General features: G+C 41.0%; 1 protein-coding gene across 7 annotated transcripts in view; it reads left to right on the forward strand.

The window, feature by feature from the left end:
• The window catches only part of MAP4K4 (mitogen-activated protein kinase kinase kinase kinase 4), a 164,395-nt gene that overhangs the window by 114,219 nt on the left and 32,796 nt on the right, over positions 1-17,380 (forward strand). For 6 of the 7 annotated variants that reach the window (XM_066176606.1, XM_066176607.1, XM_066176608.1 and 3 more), the window contains exons 9-15: positions 1,412-1,490; positions 3,604-3,779; positions 4,451-4,523; positions 4,980-5,190; positions 12,605-12,766; positions 14,873-14,959; positions 15,627-15,845. In XM_066176606.1, coding sequence (XP_066032703.1) covers positions 1,412-1,490; positions 3,604-3,779; positions 4,451-4,523; positions 4,980-5,190; positions 12,605-12,766; positions 14,873-14,959; positions 15,627-15,845 — 1,007 coding nt within the window. The remainder of the gene's footprint in view (positions 1-1,411; positions 1,491-3,603; positions 3,780-4,450; positions 4,524-4,979; positions 5,191-12,604; positions 12,767-14,872; positions 14,960-15,626; positions 15,846-17,380) is intronic. The other variant, XM_066176609.1, reaches the window with a different exon arrangement.

Raw genomic sequence — 17,380 nt, forward strand, 5'->3', positions numbered from 1 at the left:
CAGCTAAAAATTGGTCATTTTGTTGTAGCTGCTGCCTGATTTTGTTGTTGTTCTTATTGACTTTATTGTAAGATTTAAAAATTAAATCACAATGGATATGTGTTGACTCATGTTTTAGGAGGCCTGATAGTTTGGGGTTGTTTTCTTTTTCCTTTCTAATTGTACATTTGAATGAATGTCCAAGTGACAGCTGCTCCCAGGACACTTTAGCCAGCACTGTATTAAGTGAACTACCTCCTTTTTGCCATACCTTTTTGTTCAGAGCATTGGGTTGCCGGTATGGCTTGCAATTGAAAGCTGTGTCTGTGGGCTTTGTAAGCCTAGAATTAGAGAAGAATATTTTGTTCATTTCTTAACCAAAGCAGAGTTTGGCCCCTCTTTGTGTAAAAGCACAAGAGTGGCGTTTAAGAAGTAAGCAAAGATCCTCTGTAAGTGCTGAGCAGCTCTTTTCCTCTGGTACGTGGGCTCTACCTCCTCCTGCAGTGGCAGCTGAAGAGTCCATCTCTGTGTTTGGTGGTCTGCAGGGATCCATAGGCATCCAAGGGGCTTTTTTTGCCAAGATTGTGGCCCCTTGCTTTTGAAGCTAGAATTCTCTACACTTCAGTCTGTTTCTCCTGAATTTCTGTTGTGTGGTAGATGTCACCTCATCCTGCAGTGATCACTCAGGCTGAGACCTGAGGGTGTAAGAGATCAAACATAGGAGGATGGTTAAAACATTGCTCCTAGAGATCTTTCTTGGGCTGCCTCTCTCCCTGCTCCCTTGTTTCCCTTTGTTGGCTCTGCCATGTTGCTTTGCTATGGAACAGGAGGAAAAGCTGTCCAACATTGATCCTGGTCTCTCACTAAATGCCCACTGAAATGAACAGGACTTCTTTGGACAAAAAAAGTTATGGATTTCAGTTCTGCCGGCAATCTCTTTGTGCGATACCGACCCTCCCAAAGCTTCAAAACTGTCATGCCTTGAAGTAAAGAAAATACCCAGGCCTGAAGAGTAAAAATGAAGCACCGTCCAGAATGGGAGAGAAGGGCAGGTAGAAGGAAGATTGTATGAAACTGTAACTCTCATTGTTCCCTTCCACCATCATCATCTCCCAATATTTTATTAACTGGAAAGTAGGTCAGATGACATAGGACTGAAGGCGGGCTGTGCTCAGATGTTCCCATCTTGGTTGATTCTGGAGGCTGATCCATGCTTCGCTCTCTTTCTCATTTTAGGCTGCCAATGGCACATTGAGCTATGGAATTGTTGTCATTTTGGGCTAATTCAATTTAGCTGTGTTGCTATCTGTACCTGCTGCATGCATGTTTGGGATGGTGGGAGTGGTTGTGGAAGCTGAAGTCATGGCATTGGCAGAGAGCAACTAAACCAGTGTCTGTATGTCTCTGTTTGGTTTTGTTTTCTTCTCTTCAGCACTTTGTGACATGCACCCCATGAGGGCACTCTTTCTGATACCCAGGAACCCTCCCCCACGGTTAAAATCCAAGAAATGGTATGTACTAATTATATCTTGCTTGTAGCCTTGTGTAGCATGAAGTTTTCTCGTATTGCATACAGTTTTCTTACCCCTTCCACAGAATTGTATAGCAATTTAAGTTAGCAAAAATCTGTTATCTTCTGTGCCTCTGAATCAAAGCATGAAATAAAATGTGTGCATTATTTAGTTCTGTTTGTCCCAGAGAAATTCCATCTCAAATTGTGTGAAAATGTATACCAAGGTTTTACTTTTGACAGAGCAGCATCTGTATTAAGATGACAAGTGGATCCATGTTTTAAAATGTAAACTCCTGCAGCACTCTTAATATGCAGTATGTTTTCTCAGATGTATCATAACACAGAAACAGAACAGTACTATGGGTGTTCTAGTTGCTAAATAGAAAGGAGCTATTAAAACTAATGAAGGCTTTTACTATAATTATTGTAAACGGTTGAAATTGAGTGCCTGCTTCTTGCCAGCTGAGAAGAATCCATTAGTATCAGAGGATTTCCTCCCAGTTACTGGTTACAATTGGCACATATGAAACAAAAATGTTCCCTAGAAAGAGGTTTCTTATAGATTGAATGTGATCATGGGATGCTGTGATCCTGTCAAAATAATGAAGTGATTTTACTGTGTATTCAATATCAACATAGTATAAACTTGGCTTGCTTGCTGGGATTGGTCTTTACCTGGATTGACCTATTTATGCACTTGTATACTGTCAAGGCATCGCTCTCTCTTACTTCCTTTCTGCATATATTAAGGGAATAAAGATGCATATATGCCATTTACATTAGCTCTTCATTAACCTTTTAATGTGAAATAATAACATTCAAGGCATGAGGAATAAAAAAATTTGAACAACCAAGTTATGTTGGATTCAGCTTTTTTTTTTACAGTAAGGAAGTGAACTGAGGATGGAAATAATTGTTTTTATTCTTAACCATGTAGTGAAGATGTTTGCTGTCCAAGCACTGGAGCAGGTTGAGAGCACCCACCAATTAAAAAGCAGCTTTGGTTCAAGGCAGCGCTGCTGCCACTCAGCTGTTTTGATAGTGTGCTTGGTGGCAGGTTATGAGAAGATAGGCCAAATGATGACAGAATTGTAGAATCATCATAGAATGGCTAGGGTTGGAAGGGACCTTAAAGATCTGTAGTTCCAAACCTTGCCATGGACAGGGATGCCATCCACTAGTTCAGGTAGTTAGAAACCCATCCAACCTGGCCTCAAATGCTTCCAGGGATGAGGCATCCACAGCCTCTCTGGGCAACCTGTTCCAGTGCTTCACTGCAGTTTTGAGTATTTCCACTATTGGATTTTGGCAGATGGCTTGTTTGGTGACTACTTTCTGGAGAGATCCTCTTTAGGAGTTCAAATGAAGTGCAAATTTTGGAAGGTAGTGCTGCAGCTTAGCTAACTCCCATTCCCTGTCACTTTATGCTGTGTGCAGGAGGGGTTTAGTTTAGTTTATGCCCTTAAATTGTGTCAGGGAGAATTTAGGTCAAAGTGCTTGTGTCGAACAGACAACACTGACCAGCACCCACGTATTGTTCTATAAAATTTTTTCTGTGTGTGACTCTTAAGGTAAAAAATAAAATAATCATAAATTCTGGCAGATCTGTCTCTGTGAGCCCAGGTGCATGCAAAAGCAGTGTGGTGCTGCTTGTGTCAGGAGAATGGCAGACACAGTTCTTCTGGCTTCGGGTATGGGTGTCTGTAGCATGGGTAGGTGGAGGCACACCCGAGCTGCCCTCCATCTGCTCCAAGCAGGCTCGATTCTATCCAGCTCTGATCCAGAAGCAGCAGGGCTGGGTTTACATGATTTGCCTCACTCACAGATCCTGATTTTCAGAGCAATTATGCGTCTGAAAGAGGGCACATTACCGTGGAGCTGTGCCTGAGCGCTCCAAGTATGTTTGTGTCACCCTGTGTCCCTCCAGCCCAGTGTGCTTGGCTGGAACAAACTCAGATCTGTTTAGGAGGTATACTTGCAGGCAGCACTTGTACTGTCCTCTGGGACATGATGCTCTTTGAGGAAATGAATTTGAGGAGGAACAGAAAAAATGCTTCAGCTGAGTTTTAATGCGCATCGTTTGTTTTGTTTTTTCCTTCCTGCTTTCTCAGGTCGAAAAAGTTTTTCAGCTTTATAGAAGGTTGTCTAGTGAAAAATTACATGCAGCGACCTTCTACAGAGCAACTGTTGAAACATCCCTTTATACGTGACCAGCCAAATGAAAGGCAAGTCCGAATCCAGCTTAAGGACCATATAGACAGGACCAGGAAGAAGAGAGGAGAGAAAGGTATGCAGCTTCTAAAAATCAAGTGTTTTCAACTTGTCAAAAATGCCTATTTTTGTCCTGCTTTACATTCTAAATATCCATCCCAAGAGAAGCTCCTGGAGCCCAAATCCTTAAAAAGTTCTTTTTAAATTCATAGTTAATTCAGAAGGCTTTGTTTTGTGCTGTCCTTTACAGAGAAAGCATCAATTTCAAGTGCTGTATTTTCTGATACATTAAATTTGCTCACTTGTTGGCCACTGGCTCTTCCATACAAGCATTAAACAGTATTTAGGAGGATATTGGCATATATGCCTTTCCCTTCTTTAGTCTGTGGTAATTCCAGTCCATTTCCTGGAATGATGCCATAAATCAGACTCACAGGAAATAATCCATCACAAGAGCTGTGAAGCAACTGTTTTGGGCAACCTTTTCTCCTTATTCAGGTGGTGCTGAAGTTCTCCCCGTGTCTTGTCTTACATGTAAAACCTGGTGTTGTTCAAGGAATTTACTGGAAGTCTTCTCCAAACTATTGTGCTGCTGGGAAGATGGGCTTATTATATATTAGAATGAGTTCTAGGGTCTGTGATAGATCTCACTGAAGGGGACAGGAGCTGGTTTGCTGAGGTGCTGCCGCAACTCCCCACTGCCCTAAAATTCAAGTACTATCCGGGCCTTTGTTTCTTTCCTGTTAGATGAGACGGAGTATGAATATAGTGGAAGTGAGGAAGAAGAGGAGGAAGTGCCTGAACAAGAAGGAGAACCAAGGTAATAATTGCTTTTAGGATGGCTTTGGGCAGTCCATGCCAAGTAAGTCTGAAGGTCTGTGATTATAAATCAGCATGCTAAATTTCTATCTCTTAATAAGTGAATGCACAAACCACTCAAAAGGTTTGAATACCTATACTGTGACTGTTAAAGGTTTGAAAGCTCCCCTTGTATGACTTTGAGCCAACAAACTCTGGATGGAGGGAGATTTATGGCAAATATAATTGATCAGGGTCTTCACAATGTTTGCATTCGTCCTTACTTTGCTTGGCCTCATTTCACGCCTTCCACTGGGAGTGTGTATTTGACATACATCCCGTGTCTTTGCTCCGAAGGAAATGAGATTAAACTTTAAGATCATGATATATTTTATTAATATTTCCCTGCTTTGGCAAAGGTATTTAATGGCCCATCAGGCTTTATCATACAGAAGGCTTTAACTTCCTCTTGTTGCAGTTCCATTGTCAATGTGCCTGGAGAATCAACCCTCCGACGTGATTTCCTGAGACTGCAGCAGGAAAACAAGGAACGGTCCGAGGCCCTTCGGAGACAGCAGCTGCTGCAGGAGCAGCAGCTCCGTGAGCAGGAGGAGTACAAGAGGCAGCTGCTGGCAGAGAGGCAGAAACGCATCGAGCAGCAGAAGGAGCAGAGGAGGCGGCTAGAAGAGGTAGAAACATAAGACTGGAGTTTGGGGGGCAGAAGCCCCTCTCCCTCTTTTGCTTCCCATTCCTGCACCCATTTAAAAAGAATTCCTTGTAGCCCCAGGATATCTTAGGAAAGAAAACATACTGTGAAAATCCACCTGCAAATGTAGACCAAAACACTTAAATCCATGCTTTGCTACTGAAATATAAGATGTCTTCCAAAGTATTTGAATATCCAGCAGCTCCTCTGAAGACAACAGGAGCCAGACCTGAGTTGTTTGAAGGTGATTTTTGGGGAAGAGGCTGTTTCTTGGTCTTTGTCTAGGCTTAGGCAGGTGTAGAGAAGAGGAGGCATAAATTTTTCCTGGGTGGATTTTTCTCTCAAGAGTACTTTTTTGGGAGCCATAACAATTTTCAGATTTCCCTTTAAAGCTTTCTCAAACATCTGTGTTTGGCACTCGTTCATGGTAGATAGAAGCCTGTTCTTTAATGTATTACTCTCTCATGCACAGTAGCTCAATGACTAAAAGCCACCTAGATCATAAAATAATAGAATGATTTGGATTGGAAGGGGCCTTTAAAGGGAGATCTATAAATATGTTTTGTAAATCAGTGTTAAAATTATAATTCTGCAGGAATTACAAATATGTAAATCATACTTTTGTGATACAGTAAGTATGCAATTTCTGTACACTACCGGAAGATAAAAGAAAGTGAATGTACGTGGACAGTATTGCTCTGTCATACTTTTCACCTCCTAAGATCTCCTGTGCATTTTTATATATATATATATGTATAAAATATATATATATATATATAAATATATATAAATATATAAAAATATATAAAAATATATAAAAATATATATATAAAAAAAAATATATATATATATAAATGTAGATGGAATATGCAGCGTGAGCTTCAGAGGTAGGAGGATTTCAAAACAGCTCTTCAGGCCAGAGCTTGGGTATGACACAGAGTTGAAGCGAAACCAATGCTCTGGCTCTTCAGGAAGTGCAGGGTCAAACTCCAGTTGTCCTTAAATGACCTCTTGCTTGAGTCTGTTTCAACCTTTCACTTAGCAGTGATGGAAAAAACTACACCTAGTCTGGTTTTCCAAATCCTGGTAACGTTTAATGAGGATGCAACCAGGACCAAATGTTGATTTGTATCCCGTGACCTGTTTGCATAACAAGTAATACAAAGTTCCAAATACCTTTCCAGGTCACATTATGCTCCTTATCCCTCTTTTCCAAAGTGCAAATGGGTTTAATGCTGCTATAAGGAGGGATTGGTAGCTAAGATTCAGCCACACATGAATCCATAAGGAGGGATGAGGGGAAGGCATATAAAACCAATTTCTCTTCTGTTTCTTCCCCACCCTTCAGAGAATGCCAAGACAAACCTCATAGCATCTCCAACTGTTCTTAGACTGTTTGTGGGGGGAGTAAGTAATAAAAAAAGATGCTAGGAAATAAGAAAATAAAATATTGATACTGTCAAAGGTGGGTAAAAGTAGAGCTACTGCTTGACCGCTCAAATTTTTCTTAGTACGAAAGTCAGTGATTTCTTTTAAATGCCCCTTTAATCTCTAAAGTTCTGCAGGCAGTATTTTTTTGTTGAGGAAGAGGATTACAATTACATTATCTAGGTCATTTAACTTTAGTAATCAGTGCAACTCTTAAAATCTGGATTTTCTTTTTAAAATAAAAGAGCTGCTGCTGCTAGTAGTGGAAACAAAGCAATGCACCATTTTCCCTCTGTGGGTTGAACTTTTTGGGGATGTTGCAGTTACAACTGAATGAGCAAGTAGAAAGAAAAAGCAGTTTCCTGAAAGTTATGTTTAATCAATCCTGCTTTTTAAAATCCAAAATAAAACCGACAGCTTCCACAACCACAAGACAGCATGTAATGTAGATTATATTACTGAATAAGGTTGCATGGTAAAACATGTAAAATTTGTAAGATTAAAGCTTTTTACCTTGGATGGGTCTATAACCTCTGCCTGGTTCCCTTGGAGGCATAAATAGGAATGGTGAGTTGCAAAAGTTTCCTTTTTCAGGTGATGGTGTGGGCATATTGTTCATCAAATGCATTAAAAAAAGACTCACATTTAGCTTTCCAAAAAAACCCCACATGTTGGAAAAATGTATGATCCCAAGTGATTTTTAACAAAACAGGAGCCAAAACAAGCTCTTTCAGATGGGGGAAGGGTGGTTGTCACAAATTTAGATAAACATCAGTGTTGTGACACAATTGAAGGCCAAAATATTGAAATGTTGTCACTTTGTCCTTAACTCACCCCCCTGTTTTGATGAAGCCAGTAAACAATGAAGAGCTTGGTAATGGGAGTCAAGATTAGTGTCAGGCATTGAAGCTCAGGGCATTCATAAATTCGTTGATATTTTTACCAGACTTGCTTTCTTGTACTTTTTGCTTGTGTAAAGTATGTATGCATATACCTATTTAATGTTCTTTGGTAGAATTTCATGCATTAGATAATCTTCCTGAACAAGTTGCATATACTTCTCCCCCTCCCCACTTCCTAAATTAAAATTGAGGGCTTATTCTTACAATGCTGGCACAGAGCCTAGACAGTTTTGACCGAGACTGTAACAGGAATGGTGTTTAGGACATGTGCCAAAAACTGTAATTCTCAGGAGTATTAGAGAAAAGATTGCTTTTTAAAAGGCATATAGGTGACTTCTAAAAGTTGTTGTTGCAGGAGCTTTGTAGTTTGTGTGTTACTGAGGAGGTGAAAATGACATGTGGTCAAACTACAGAAAATTACTCGAGAATTTTGGGAAGGAGATTTTGTCCTACCCCCTACCCTCCTCTAAAAAACATATAAAGACAATCAGCTATGTAGGTGTTTAGACAGTTTAAACAAGAAATCTGAGCTGTTCCTGGCTGTTCTAATGCGATTGATTCTGTGATGTTGGTTTCAGCAACATGGAGACAACTGCTGGGTATGAGAAGGCATTTGAATTTGTACTTGGCAAAACTGAATCTGGCTTGGGAAATTCAGAATTGGCCATGGTAGGATCCATTCTCTGTGGACCTCTGCCGTTCAGGATAGCTTTGTTAAATGGTGTCTCTCTCCCTGGTTATGAGAACCTAAGATGGATGTTTTTGAAGTAGTTGGTTATAGCTACACCGGCAAGTAGTACAGTCCTGCAGAAGCAGATCATGGAGCACAATAATTAAAGTGCTGAGGACCTGAAGACTTCATGTGTTTAAAGACAGGAGGAATTCCTTTTGACTGGCTGAGGTCTAGACTCTGTGCCTGCTTGTGGTTGGAGTGTATCAGCCTTTTTAATTTCATCCAAAAGGTGTGGCTGGCACTCCAAGACACCTTGGAATACGAAACAAAACTGGATAAGTGGAGATGTTTGGATGATTCACTTCAAAAGAGCATTCCTGATCTGAACCAAGATGCTAATGTAGGTGTACCTGCAGGCAGTTTTTGCCAGGGCTTTATTTCTTTTACAGAAGGGGAGCTTATTCTTATCTACTTAGTTTGAATTGCTTGCAGCTTGGATTGGCACTGAGTAAGAAGTTCTACTTCTGGTTTATCACTAGTGTGGACAAAGTAAAAATCTCTTTATTAATCTTGCCAATTCTCTTTCTAAGCTGATACCAGGCTACCTAATTCTTTGTGAAAGAAATAATTAATATACGTATTATCAGTCTTCTTCTGAATATGAGGCACAGTAATAATATTTTAAGAATTTAAAATTAAAGGATCTGTATCTATTATCTATCTTGGGCATTTCACTGTATGACTGAGGGCCTGAATTTGTTGGAATAGACGAGCTGCATGTGTAGTTGCATTGCCCCCTCCTGGTAAATCATGCCCTACTGCATGGACTTCCAGTTTGGAGATGTCAGGTTCCATTATGAGATCATCGTTATTGCACCCTAAAACCAGAAAAGGAGCCAAGGTATTGACACTATTTTCTTTGTGTTTTTTTTTAAATGTTGTTTGCATAGTAAATGCCCATTTTGTGAAATGCAGTAATTTGAGGTAGTATGGGCTCTGTCAAAATTCGGTTTTGGGTTGTCTGACATTTCTTTGAAGAGTTCTTGCCTTATTTTCTGGCTAACAGTTTGCTCCTTGGAGATAAGCTTTTCATCTGACGTGTGCAAGAAAGTTGGTAATACCATACCAAATGAAAGAAGATCTGGATATGCATCCATAAGTTCAGGAATCTAGATCTATACCTGCTGTTTATTGGACAACAGTGTTTTTTTTAATGTCAGGCCTTTTTTGTAGTGCATGACAAAAAATTACAGCATCTGACAATCACACGAACTAAATTTAGAAGGCAATTTTTTATATGTAGAAATATGACATTGGTTTTAACTAATGGTTTTCCCTGTCCCTCTCCTGTCCTTTGGGCAAGCCTGAGGAGCACAGTGATCAGGGTTTTGGTGTTCTCATGTAAGAGTTTCTAGAGCCAGTCAGGAAGGTAACCTTGTGCCAATAGATGGATGCAATAAAGTCAGGGCTGGCTCTGAAGCCGGGTTGGGTCAGCCCTACTTGCTACCAACCACCTTTGGCATTGCTTTGACAGGATGTGGACTAGGACCCAAGAGATGGTTGTCACTGTAGGTTTCCTCTCACTGGGCATGTTAAAAGTGAATTCCACTTCATTAGTGACCACTGGTTTGATGCTGAAGTTTCAAAGACTATGTGCAAAGGGAGTGAAACGTTTCTTTTACATCTACGACTGGGAATAAGGGGATCATGCAGTGTGTCTGTGCAGGCTCCTGCAGTGCTGGGTACCTCCCTTCCCACTCACCTGGCAGGAGGCTGAGGCAGTGTCTGATGGGATGGTGGAAGTGATGCTGAGAAACCTGATCTCCCTGCATACTTTGGTGCATAGACATAGCACATTTGTGAGATTTGACTTAAATCCTTTTTTCCCGCCCTATTCTTTTACTGGGTAATAAATATCTGCTGATGTGCTGAGTTAGATATCTGGATCAAGGTTTCATTAAAAATTTAATCTTTTGACAATTGATTTTGTTTATTTTGTGCTGCCACGGGAAACTGGCTCTCTTAATCAGTTTGTAGCTTATTTTTCCTCATATTAAGTTCAGTTATTTATAATTATTGCTGAATACTTAGGAATTAATTCAAGAAGCAATGGATTTGCCCGTCTTCCTTGTAGTGAGAATGATGCCAGCCTGAGATCTGCAATAGATCCACTTAACAATGTCAACACAATATTGTTTGAGTTGATAAATGTGCATATTATATTAATCAGTCAGCAGTGTGCTGTCTCTTGCATCCTCAAGGCAGCAGAATTATTGTACTTCACATCTTAGTTTTCTTAAACAAAAGCCTGTCAGAATTGATTAGCCAAGAAGGACCTGAATATATTGACTTAAATGTAGAAATTGCTTGACACTGGTGCATATATTCAGAAATAAAAGTGCCTACTTAATCCTTTTACAGTGGTTAAAAATGAGGGAGGGGAAGCAGTGAAACCTATGAAATGCACTGCATGCTGTAGCTGCCTTGCAGCGCTTTTGCTATTTTTATATCTACATTCATTGAAGATAGCTGGCTTAAGCACAAGTGAAAAAGCTGGTAAATGGATTTAGTTAGAAGAGATGCAAGAGCAAGGAAGCTGTGTTTCTGAGAAGATACAGAAAGTGTGGGGGATAAAAGAGCTTATGTCTCGTGGCACAGGAAGGTGGTGGTGAACCCAGGATGATGCTATGGACCAGGAAGGAGGGCATGATAGTTACAGTGTGGGTGTATTTCAACAGTGGTCTTCAGGAAAGTTACATCTTCCCCCAAACTGTAGTTAATGAAAGAGAATTGGAAAGCAGCCTGTACTATTTCAGTGCTACTAATTGATGGAATCACAGAATGGTTTGTGTAGGAAGGACCTTTAAAAACCATCAAGCTCCAACTTCCCTGCCATGGGCAGGGGACACCTTCCAGTGCTCAAAGCCCCATCCAGCGTAGCCTTGAACACTGCCAGGGATGGGACATCCACAACTTCTCTTGGCAGAAATGCTCAGAAAACCCCAAGAATCAATCTTTTCTCCCTCTAGTATTTCTTTTCACTGTCATGTCAGTATAATTCCAGAAGATAGAAAGGCTGTTGTTATTTCAATTGCTTCATAGTAATTCAGGAAAATGTTGCAAGCAGAGAAAGCTCATCTACAAAGTAGCACAGCATATGTAGATTTGCCTTTGCTTTTTCAGTTGAGCACAGCTATGAAACTCACACCAGTAACTGGATTTGTGAACCTAAATGAAAGCTTAGTGTGAGTGCTCTTTCTTGCAAGACTGTTTGGAGTGCCTTAAGACAGGCAAATCTGTGGCAGCTTTGCTTCAACAAAAATTGGGTAACCAATTAGGTTTTCATTTGTAACCAATGTAGGTTTTCATTTTTGTTCTTGAGATTAAATTTTTGCATGCTATTTTTTGGTTTAAATTTCTTCCATATTTTTTAACATATCATAGAAACCTATAAAGAAAGTAAATGTAGTTATATTCCCAGTTGATGGTTGAACAGGAGACAGCTGGGTCTTTTGACACTTAGGCAGTTGTGGGAGGCTGCCTGGGATTTCGAGGTAGGTGGAGTAACTGGATGCTTATGCTGAAGTGCGGGAAGAATTGGTCACGACTATATGGGCATTTAAAATGTCTTCTCTGAAGTCATATGTGGTGCTCCATAGACATAAATGAGTCAGTTCATCCTTTCTAGAGCTGTTTTCCTGGATTTTTTTTCAGACTTGAGCAGACCTAATCAGCACCAGTTTGTATTTGGGTCATGTGTGGAAACTTATCTGTTTTAGTGTAAATCTTACTTCAGCTGGTTTTCTTCTTTTACATATAGCTGCTTTTGATGTTCTGGGAGGAGCTGAGGTGCTGTTGGTCAGCGTTCCTTTTCTTTTAGGCAAAGTTTGGGCAGTGTATTAAATTAAGCTTGATTGTTGGGCCAACACTACAAAATTCTTAGCAGACAGTGAACTGTTTTAAGAGACAAGCTACTTACAGAAAGTTCAGATAGTTGGCATTTGAGCTAGCTGGTTCAGTAGGGCTGATCATTCCCTTTTGGCAGCGAGTAGATTGTTGATGTCAAGAAAGTTGTCACCTTGGAGTTGAACAGTTCAAAGATTAGGATTTGTGAGTGAGTTTCCACGCCTCGGTTGCCGTCAGGAATATGGTACATGACTTTGTGTGTGTGCATGAAGAAACCAGAGAGTCTAAGTGAGGCTGATTTTAGGGATAGATGTGTGCTGGGTATGAGTTTAGTTTCCTGGTGGAACACTTGCATAAAATGTTTTGTCACTCAGTTGCAGAGCTCGCTAGTCCTGGTAAATCCCGCTCTTCACCATGGAAAACAACCCCACCTCTTTCTTTGATAACAACAAAAGTAAAACTCTGTGGTTTCTTTTCCCTTTTTGTAGCAACAAAGAAGAGAAAGGGAAGCTCGAAGGCAACAAGAGCGTGAGCAAAGGCGGAGAGAACAGGAGGAAAAAAGACGTGTGGAAGAAATGGAGAGGAGGCGTAAGGAGGAGGAAGAGAGAAGAAGAGCAGAGGAGGAAAAGAGGAGGGTAGAAAGGGAGCAGGTGAGTCCATGATACAGATATATGTGCAATAGGTTTCTTGCTTCTAAGTTCTAATTTAATTTTTTAAAAAGTATTAAGCCTAAATCAGCTTGGAGGCAACGTAACACTAACTCTTTCATCTTTGTTCTTTTTGACAACAAGTGCACTAACATAGGATTGTAGGGCTTTATGGAAAATTCTGGCAGCCTCAATATTCTCTCAAAAAAAGAAGTCTTGTTGCAGTACTCATTCTAAATTCAGCTCGTGCCCCTGGGCTGGACTAAAATCACCAGAATTGGCAAAATCATCACTGGGGCTGAAAACTGTTTCTAGGCTTGTCTTGCTGGATCAGTGGTTCTTGCAGGACATGCCCTGGTTCAGAAGGGCTCCCAAAAGAAGGGCAGCTCTGTTGCGTGTCAACTTCTGGCACACAGAATTGGTCATTGGCATGAACTTTGACTGCTCTGAATTTGAGTTGGAATCTTTGAGCTGCGGAGGATTTTCCATCCTAAAACTTCAATATGCAATTTCCCTCTCTTACTCTTGTTTAAAATCAGTAATGTATGCCCATTCAGGCAACAAGTATATCTTAAATTATGCCAGTGTGCCCTTAATACATTGAAAACACAACTGAGAAACTTGTTAAACTGTGAAATTCAGCTGCTATATTTATGCATGAGATCTGCATGTTTTAAAATCCTTTAATAACTTTAATCAGGGTGATAATCAGAGCAATACTTACTGTGCATGTACTGCAAAATACTGATTGCAAATGAAAGGGCAAAAACTTCTGTCCTAGAGGCTGATTGATTGTAAATTTCCTATTAACTTCAGGAATGCTGGGTTTGGCCTTAGATACCTTAATTTTTTCTTATATAAATTCACTGTGTTTGAGATCATTGATGATTGTGTTACTGGGAAATTTTATTGTGTTTGTGTATGTTTCAAAGATTCTTGAGTCAAAAGGAGAGAAGACTAACCAATGGGAACAAATATATGGAAAAATCTCTAATTACGGCATAGCAATTTGCTTTTGGGCAGACACCGGGTATTCCCCCAGCTGCTTTTTTAAACTGTTGAAATGCTAATTACGCACAGTGCCAGTAATGACAAATGGTTAATTGGCATGGCCAAGCTGAACCACTCTGAATTTTTATTCCTTTTTTTGAGAAGAAAAGACACGTTTCCTCTTAGAATTTTTGTTAACTCAAACTGTGGCTCAGCCAATGTGCGTAACAACACTATGGTGTATCTCATCAGTCTGTCACAAGACTTTCTATAACTCCCATCACTGTATCACTGATCCATTAATTTCTTTATGCATACACTGTAAATGTGTGCGTGTGCTTGTGTGTGTGCGCATGCACATGTTACATACTTCCATTAATTGCATGATAGGATGTTACCAGCTTGGGTTTGGTGCTTCAGAGTTCGAGTTCTTCTAGGGGGCAGGTGAAGCGATGGGTAAATGTCTTGACCTGTTGAGGCTGCAGGTGAAGAGATGGCTAGAAGGCAAGAGCAAGTCAGTTTGGTCTAATATCTGTTTCCTGGTGGATGTTTGTTTGTGTCATAACCATCGCATAATTCAGCAAGGCTGGCAGCGTTTGCTCAGGAGAGGCTTCTGGTGAGGGCAGCAGGGGAGACTCGGCAGGGCAGGTGCCAACTGCACCTGGCAGAGCCCGTTTGGGGGAGCTTGCTCCAGCTCTGCCTACACTATGCCTGGCTCTAGCTGTTGCTAACAGTTCATCGCACCAGTGCAACACACTAATGTTTAATACAACTTGCATGTGACTTTGTATTGGCTGTGTTGAGTCAGACTTGCTGTGTTTTAACTTCCCAAAACCTTCAAGTGCATTTTGCTGCTTCTTGAAACCACTTCCAAAATACATAAATGAGCTCTGGCCTGTGCCAGCAACATTTGGAGGAGTGCAAATTTCAGAACAGAAGGGGCCAAAATCTAATGCTCAGGAGGCAGAGCTTCCTAAATTGTTCTGCAGGCACTAATCCATCCTGAAGTGCGTTTCTCATTAAAGCTGAACTGGGGTAGTAGCGTGTGGTGTTCCACCCAGGGGGTTCTGATGCATTCCTTTTGAATAAATTTATTGCTGGGTAATTTCTATGTGACAGGAGTATATCAGGCGACAGCTAGAAGAGGAGCAGCGGCACTTGGAAATTCTACAGCAGCAGCTGCTCCAGGAGCAGGCCATGTTACTGGTAAAGCACTGTATCTGTTTTGTTCAGTAGCTATAGGATCCATTTATCTGGCCAGTCCTAGGCTTCCCTCAGTTGGGCACAGCTGCACTGACAGTATGACAACAAAGGAGCTTGATTAAAAGGCCATTTATGCTAGTGTTGTGGGCTGACAGGCACATATGAGAAGTGCTGTATGGTCACACTGCTTTCTGGGCAATAAGAGGAGGCTTTATGTTAAAGTGGAGCAGTTCTGGTGTGGTGGTCGAGTTTCTGAACAGACCTTGGCATTCAGTGAAGAACTAGAGTGCTTGTGTTGCAGATCAAAAGCACACATGATATGTAAATCCACCCCAGGATACAATGGCCTAGTGTTGGTCTAAATCATTGTTTTATGAACTTTACACTGGATTTAGTATAAACAACTCTTTTTTTCCCTTTAATAAAAATCAGTTTTGACATAACTCTCCGATCATGTCAAGCTTAGCAATACACTCACGACTTTCCCAACATAAGACACAAGTCATATGGGTCTAACTTAGCTCTTGGTTACAACACCTTAACAATGAAATAAACAAACAAACAAAAAAGCAACAGCAACCAGAAAGGTGCATTTTTAATGGGATTGGTAGGGACACGTCCACCATACAGTCAGTGTCATGTCTTGAATTCCTCACCCGTTCTCTCAAAGGAATACAGGTGGCGAGAGATGGAGGAGCACCGGCAGGCAGAGCGACTCCAGCGCCAGTTGCAGCAGGAGCAAGCCTACCTCCTGTCGCTGCAGCACGATCACAGGCGGCAGCAGCAGCAGCAGCAACAGCAGCAGCAGCAGCAGCAAGAAAGAAATAAACAAAGCTATCATACCCCTGAGCCAAAATCCCACTATGAGCCCGCTGAAAGAGCACGTGAGGTAAGTCCTGCTTGTGAACAGGAGTCTGCTAACTGCTTCTCTGCCTGCTGGCATCAGCGTGACTGCAGTTCTGCTGCAGTGTAGTTGGAAGTCAAAGCACCACTCATAAGGGGCAGGGTATTTTAAACTGTTGGTTACTGGTTTTCAAGCCCTAGTGCAACTTCTGAGTACTTCCACTGCAATCATTGGAGTTCAGACTTTTTGAGGTGTAAAAGTTGGAAAGAAGGTCTGGAAGGCAGAGGGGCACAGGCTAAGGCGACCTGGTGCTGGAAGCATCATGTCAGGAAGTCATATCTGTGCTTCATCAGATGTGTTTTCCTAGGAAGCATTGATGCCGTGTTCTATGTCTCTGACAAGTACTGGTGATTTGAAACTGAGAGGCAATTGGAAAGCACAAACCTATGATGGATGTTAACACTCAGTACATGTTTACACATTTGGTGTTTTAACTTACTCTTTTCAAAATATCTTTCTCGTGAGCACAAACCTGAATTTCATTAGTTTCATTTTTGAAATGTTAAGTATTCTCTTCTGAGATCATGTCCCTCTCTTTTGAAACTCTGTGGTGCTGCCGTCTTGGACTTCAGGCACTGACAAGTTGATCTGAAGTGCTGTTTCTTTCAGTGAGTGGTCCCTGTCTTCACTGGTCCATGAGTAACATTGCTAAGCAAGTAGAGGCTTCTTTGATGCATATTTGGCTTTCTCTCAGTGATCTTATTCTTATGTTTCCCTTGAGCACCATACTGCCCACAAACCACCAGACTGGGCAATGTTAGTCAAAGCTCTTAATAGCATTCATCAGCTGCATGTGGGAACTAGGTAAATATGTTTTGGAACAAGAACAGAAAATATATTTAGGCCTGCTGAACATGATAAAATAGCTCTCGGTTCAGCTTCATCCAGCAGTGCTTCTTAGCCTTTGAAGTACTGTTGTTTGGGCTTGGTGGACACAAACTCATTTTATTGTAGATGCTGTTGTCCAAATTCTTAAAAAACCCATGTTTGTGCTATCTTATCTGTTCTGCTTGGTGGTTGAAGTATCTGATAAGTCTTTCTTACTTGGATGAAGTTCAGAATTGTCTGGTATGTGATGGTGCAGACATGGAACCAGCCCTCTTGTCCTTGTTGCATGCTCTTGGCCCATTACAGTGAAAGCACAGTGCCAGTCTAGCACTTCTGTCCAGCCTGAACACTGGCTGTGATTTGGAGGGATGCAGAACTGTATCTGCTTCATTTTCCTTTCAGAGCTGAAAAGGAGAGAAACTCACAAAGATTCTAGTGTTACATTCTTTAGGAGAACCACTGACTCAGCTGTTTTTCTGTTATAGTCTTTCTTTTGTGATTGTTCTAGCTTGAAAGAGTAAAGACAGAAAAATTGGTCTGTGGTCAGACCTTTCCAGAGATTGTTGTGTAATAGTCTTTTTTAAAAGTGTTATAGAAGTATAGCCATAATGTCTTGATACCTGGCAGTGGGAATGCCACCAGTTCATCCTTACATCAGCCATTTACTCTGTCATTCTTTACACAGAACAGTG

Source organism: Chamaea fasciata, unplaced genomic scaffold, assembly GCF_029207755.1.
Source record: "Chamaea fasciata isolate MVZ Bird 193981 ecotype frontalis unplaced genomic scaffold, bChaFas1.0.hap1 SCAF_2, whole genome shotgun sequence".
NCBI classification, from domain to species: domain Eukaryota; kingdom Metazoa; phylum Chordata; class Aves; order Passeriformes; family Sylviidae; genus Chamaea; species Chamaea fasciata.